The sequence below is a fragment of the Myotis davidii genome, unplaced genomic scaffold (genome assembly GCF_000327345.1).
Source record: "Myotis davidii unplaced genomic scaffold, ASM32734v1 scaffold17, whole genome shotgun sequence".
In the NCBI taxonomy this organism is placed as follows: Eukaryota; Metazoa; Chordata; class Mammalia; order Chiroptera; family Vespertilionidae; genus Myotis; species Myotis davidii.
The window spans coordinates 2695909-2702472 of record NW_006288624.1 but is presented as its reverse complement, the minus strand read 5'-3'; the positions used below and the strand labels follow the sequence as shown (position 1 = coordinate 2702472).

Sequence of the window (6564 nt, the reverse complement as noted above, 5' to 3'; positions counted from 1 at the left end):
CCGCCTCCCCACCCCATCTGTCCTCCAGGCAAGACTCTTGATGCTGCTGATAGTTTCTGCTGGAAATGTTGGAGACAGACTCAGTCACTGCTGGTGCGTTCCTTTCATCTTTCAGCTTTCTCTGTAGTTTACCACATTTCCTTCTGAATTGTCTTCTGACCTGAATCCAGGTCACTGGGGGAAGGCTAGGCTGTGTAAGGCGGAGGACAGTCCTCTTTATGGGTGCCATTTCCCAGAGCCGCTGGAAAGGTTTCTTCAGTTGTGGCAGCTTTGTAGGTCATTTTTGTTTTATCTGTCAAGTTGAAAAGAGTTATGGGTGGGGTAGGAGAATGAGAGAATAGTAAATATAAAGCTTGTTCAATTTGGAAGACAAAACCATTTTACCCCTAGGGTGGGCTCTGTTTTTTTCATCTCTTGACCATCTCTCCTCCCATGTTTTAATTCTGAGAAAGGATTTGCTTTTCCTCAACATACCGAACGGTAATATTAGTAACAAAAGGTCTAATTAGCAGAATAGTGACTCTCTGGGACTCCATGTCCAACTTCGTTGTACATGCAATTCAATAGGGGAGTTGAATTTAAGTGAAGTTGTTGACTGCATTTGGGGAGCAAGCAGCGGTCAGGGAGAAAAGAACTTTAGGGAAGTGTTCTAAGGGGGTTCCCATGCCTCTCCCTTCCCCCATTTGGTTTAGTTTACATTTCCAGGCTGCATGGCTGTCGTGAGGAGCTGTGAAGATAGGGTCTACCTTTCCGGTTCTCCCATCTCTGTAGAAGGGTACAGATATCAAAACCATTAAAACTTGGCAGATTCTTCATCCTGACTATTGCTGCTTGGGTCCTTATGGTCCATTAGGTCCAAAAGTAAGGTGCTTTCACGTAGTTCTGTCCTAGGGGTCTTCTGAAGTGCATTGTGAGTGAAGTTCATTTTAGGTCTTGAGAGCCAAATACCCATACTTAGAGCATGGCCCCATGAGGGCACTCCGGACCTTTCTGGGACTAAGACTGGGAACCTGATGGGTTGTAGAAACTTTTCTTCCCTCTTGCATTTTTTTTGGTAAGAGGGTGGAGACTTCAGGGGCAACAGATTTCTGAGTTGCTCTTGGATAAGCATCAAACTAGATTTTCTACAGCTCTACTATAGTTCGAACCAAAACTTATAAAATGGTTCTGAAGTATAATCCTCTATTTCTTTTTGACTGCTTGATACCAAGATTGCATCTTAATTCATTGTAAATCTGCATTTGCCTACTATAAGATAATTTCACCAGGGAAGCTGCTTCCTTCTTTTAGGGTGTAAACCAGTCCCCTGGGCCTAGAAAAGGTTTTGAAGGGGCCCTCAATTAAATTCGTGGGAATAAGAGTTGAGGGTTTGAGTGATTAGAAATATACTGATGTTTAGAATATAAAATGCTGAAATGTTATCAAGTAAGGTTGTTTCCTGGTTTGGAAAAAAATATGTAGGGTTAAAGTCTGCTTTGAGGAAGGGACTCTGAGCTTTCTTGAGTTTTGATTATGTTTGGAAGAGAATGAAATGATCTGAGCCTCTTAGAAAATAGGTGCTAATTGGCTAGGAAGTTTATTAACCCAGTAGTAATCAGATTAAGGTATAAAGCAAATCAGACCAGATTGTGAAAGCGATTGTTCAGTAAGCTTACTTAAGTTTTCTTTACTGTGTAACCAGAATTGGGATCCTCTGTTTTGGATTCAGGGTTATCAGGCTGCATTACTTGAATGCTTTCCCTCTTGTAGGGGTGCCAGTGGTGCTGGGACTCTGACTTGGTTCTAAGACATGAGAACCTACAGTCCAAATTTCCTGAACTCTTGTGAATAGGGCCTTTCACAGAACTGATGTCTCACAACTATCTGTTGGCCAAAATGGTTCTGTCCTGTGTTCTCATCCTGAGCCCTATACATGATTTCCTCTGTGAAAGCAGCCCAAATTACCCATGAGGCAAACTCCACCCAAAACTGCAGTGAGTGAAGTAGCCTTGGCTCTTTGAGGCCCTTCGTACTTTTTTTTTATATATACATTTTTATTGATTTCATTGATTTCAGAGAGGAAGGAAGAGGGAGAGATAGATAGAAACATCAGTGACTAGAGAGAATCATTGATTGGCTGCCTCCCGCATGCCCCCCACTGGGGATTGAGCCTGCAACCCAGGCATGTACCCTTGACCGAAATCGAACCCAGGACGCTTCAGTCCGCAGGCCAACGCTCTATCCACCAAGCCAAACAGGCTAACCCCTTAATACTTCTTGTTGCTACCTGGTTTCTAGTGACTTGATAGTTACAGCCCCATCTAACAGGTCCTTGCCGGAAGCTTGTTTTTCTCCAATATGTGAGATCTCCAAGGGGAATAATTCAGTACTCACTGTTGGAAGGCTTGATTTTCTCGTAGCACCGAAAGATGACAATGAGGAGAAGCCCCTCTCCAAGCTGGCAAATCATGTAGAGGAGAGGAAAGAAGAAAAGTGGTCCGATGACTTCAGGGGGGAAGGTCACATTGAGGATGGTGGAGCAGAGTTGAATATTTTGGCATCCAGTCTCCATGCTGACAGTGCGCCTGCATCTGTGTAGGTTACAAAACAACCACCCCATATGCCCTGACGGAAGAGGCATGAGTGTACAGCCTCACTTCCCTATCTTCTCCCCCCTGATATTTTAACAGTCTGAGACAGGAAGTGTGCCAGGGAGTGGAGTGCACATGGTTTCAGGAAAAGGGGAGTTGACACATGTTAAAATCACCAATCCAGCCTTGTGGAAGTGGGTTCATGAAGGGAGTGTTTATGAGATCACTTTTTATTGTCTTGGAAATGGATGATTTGTCCACTTTTGTAGGGTTACTACATTAAACTTTGGAGAAACGTCCAGCTGGTGAGGGAGGAAAGGAAGGTGTGAGCCAGTATCAATCATTGGCTTGTTAAATTGGACTTACAGGACAATTAAAATTTTTAACATATAGTAGAGGATTGAAATGCCTGAAGATCTTGTCCTGTTTCCAAGTTTCTGGCTTTGCTACCTTTAACTCTAAAACATGATGATTAAAAAAACATACTTGATTCAGCCACATTTATCATTGGAACACAATCTCAGCTTTGCTTCCCATTTTATGAATTAGAGAATGGGATGTTTACATTTAATAAACGTATGTCTAATTCATTGAATTGTAATTAATGTATTAAAATAATTGTTATTCACTAAAACCCCTGAGAGCTGTCTCAGCATATGAGGAAGGCTGCTCTGGCGGTACTTGATGCTGTGAGCTGGAGCCGTATATGATCCATACCACTCTGTCGTGAAAGTTGTCAAGTGGTCATTGGCAGTCTTTTGACACTACTGTATCACCATGTGTTATATCCTGTACTAATTTGGTCTTTATTAGCATGTTTTTAAAAATGGATGATTATTTTTAAAAAATTATTAAAATTTTTTTTAAAAAATTACAATTGATATTCATTATTTTATTCTAGAGGCCTGGTGCACGAAAATTTATGCACTCAGGGGGTCCCTCAGCCTGGACTGTGCCCTCACACAGTCCAGGACCCCTTGGGGGATGTCCAACTGATGGCTTAGGCCCGCCCCCCCGAGCACTGCTGGAAAGGCTCCCTCCACTGCTGCTGCGCTGGCCAGCCATGAGCTGGCTTCTGGCTGAGCAGCACTCCCCCTGTGGCAGTGCAATGATCACCAGGGGGCAGCTCCTGCATTTAGTGTGTGCCCCCTGGTGGTCAGTGCACATCATAGCGACTGGTTGTTCTCAGCTGTTAGGGTCATTTTGCATATTACTCTTTTATTATATAGGATTTATTATATAGGATTAGTTTCAGGTGTACAGCATAGTGGTTAGACAATTACATAATTTACAAAGTGATCCCTTGATAATTTTAGGATTCACCTGGCCCCATATGTAGTTACTGCAATATTACTGACTATATTCGTTAGGCTATACTTTACATCCCCATGACTATTTTGTAACTACCAATTTGTACTTCTTAATCCTTTTCCCCTTTTTACCCAGCTCCCCAACCCCACCTCCTACTGGGAACTCCCAACTTGTTTTCTGTACGAGTAATTATTTTAAAATTTTTTTTTTAAAACAAGTTTTTTGAGGTGGGGGGCGAGAGTGCTAGAGTGCTACTAATGTAAACTCCTGCATAAACATTTGTCTACTATGCTTGAAAAGAGCAAAAGTTCTGGACATGCACTGCTTTGTATAGACAGGGTGCCTGATGTTCCCATTCCAGGCTTTCAAAGTTACCTATTCCCTTAAAGTAGCAGCTGTTTGTGAATTGGATTAGACTCTAGCCGAGGTCCCTGCTATGTTAGTTCTGAGTGCCATTTAGCAGACCTGTCACTTGCTGGTGTTCTTGTCAAAGGAAAAAAGGAGGAAATGTGGAAGGGGAAGAATATGATCAACATTTGTCATAATGACACAGAGATACCCCAGTGCCGGTTAGCTACCAGGGAGTTGGGCAGGAGATGGAATCTAGCCTCCGGAGGGAGCCATGAGTTGCTGCTCTTTGAATGATTAGAGAGATGCTGTTGGTCTCTGGAGTAATGTTTCTACCCATTCAATACCTTCCCAATATTTCAGTCCAAAGTCCCTTGTTCAGTTGATGCATTTGAATATATTGCTGGCGAAATGCCTTCCGCAGGTCTCAGATCTCCTCATCCTTTTCCTGAGACCAGGACAAAAATGAGGCCCACAGAACAGTGAGACCTAAAGTAATACTTACTGTTCATTGAGGCGGAAGACAGCAGAGAGAATGTAGCCTAGCAGGAAGCCGATGAAGGGCATCAAGGAGGAGGTGGCCCACAGGTGGGGTGTCATGACAAACATGATGCTCTTGCCCACATTGATGACAGAGAGCACTGTGATGGCCACACTGAGCAAAAGCATGATGACCATTCCTCCCTGTGAATGAGGACGAGAAAAAGCCATTAGAGGGGGGCTGGGGATAGGGAGAAGCAGAGAGGCATGGTGAAGCCCAGGTGGGCATTGGAGGTGAAAGACATTCATTTTAATTTTTGAAAATTGGTATTTGAAGTGGGAGGGAATACAAAGACCTTTGTTTTCCATGTTTTTGGGATTCTTTTCAGTGGTTAGGAAGCTTCTTGGAGGACAGAGACCCAATTTACACTTGTTACTAAAGACTAAGGCAAGTGCAGCATCTGCTTGACATCTCTGGATAGCAGATTTTCAGTAAGTGGCTCTGAAGGAATGAGACTGTTGAGTCCTCCTGCAAAGTGGTTCTTGTAAATTAAAAATTCTTTTGCAAAGTCATTAACTGCTTGTGTACACAATCCAACAATACTGCCATTGCTTCAAATAGTTTGGAACTTAATCGATGTTATTCTTAGAACCTGTCCTACTTGTCTCAAATCCCTCTTTTATGGGTAAGGACCTCATACGTTCCAGGATGAATTTGACTCTTGGAAGTTGCCAAGAATCATTTGAAGTGAAGCTGATAAGCAAATTGGATGATCAAGCCAATGTGGGTTTAGATCCCAAATGTAAAGAGAGGTGCCTTTCTTGAGTGACCTCCAAATTGGTTACAAAAGAGAGTTTCAGACATATCTTGGGTAATAATGGCATCATAGAAACAATGCAGGTGTCCACCTAATCTCAGGCAAGTGCTGTGAAAGCAACATTTATTGCCCTTAGTAGTTACTATTAAATATGTTAATATTTAATATGAAAGCAATGTTGAGTTTTATTAAAATTTTTTATAGTTGCATCTTAATACAATTTTCAATTTTCAGTAGATTTATAATGAAATTACAATGTTAAGATTTTTCACAGGTGACATAGGATGCAAACTTTCAAAGTGCATTTTCTTGTTTGCATTATGGAGTAAGACACACTCCAAATGATAAAATATATGCGCAGATTTAACGCTCTTTGTCTTGCTCATCGTTTGAGTAAAGATACATAAGTATATACACATAGCAAATGTAATGATTATATGTGTTGGTTCAGCTTTCAGTTCATTCACATGTGTAATATTTGATATCCCTAGTACTATTTTAAAAAAAGTCCTAAATTATAACACAGAAGTTGCCATTTTAACCATTTTTTAGTGTGCAATTCAATGGCACTAATTAGATCCACAAGGTTGTCTTGGTAGTATTTTAAAACTTATTTTCCTCAAATTTCAACTGCAGTTTTGCATTTCTATGTTTTTAAAATCCATATTCCAACTGATGTGGTCATATAAAATATCACCTGTACCAACCAGTTCCTATCCCAGGATAGGAAGGAATTTCACAGATTTCATCAATAACCGCATGCCTCAGATTTTATTACATGACTTCACTGATGAGCTGCTCAGTTTGCTCTTGAAGTTTGAATTATTTTTCTTTTTGGATTCCTGTCCTTCGTTGCTTTCTACCGAATGACCAAATAGTTTTTGACCCCATCAAAAGAGTGTAGTGGATAATGGGAGGGGCAGGGCATTGGGCTACAGGAATTGCCCCATGAATCCGGCAGACCTTTTTCTCTGTGTGCATTTACTCTTGTGCTCTCACTTGATCGGTCTCCCACTCTTGGAGGCTGCAGAGTGGTT

The 6564-nt window shown here is 41.6% G+C and overlaps 1 protein-coding gene across 1 annotated transcript in view; it reads right to left on the bottom strand.

The window, feature by feature from the left end:
- Nucleotides 1-153: 153 nt before the first annotated feature.
- The window catches only part of SLC10A1 (solute carrier family 10 (sodium/bile acid cotransporter), member 1), a 20306-nt gene continuing 13895 nt past the window's right edge, over nt 154-6564 (bottom strand). Inside the window, exons 3-5 of the mRNA XM_006760751.2 lie at nt 4735-4913; nt 2374-2570; nt 154-292 (exon numbers count right to left, since the gene is read on the bottom strand). Coding sequence (XP_006760814.1) covers nt 186-292; nt 2374-2570; nt 4735-4913 — 483 coding nt within the window. The 3' untranslated portion in view covers nt 154-185. The remainder of the gene's footprint in view (nt 293-2373; nt 2571-4734; nt 4914-6564) is intronic.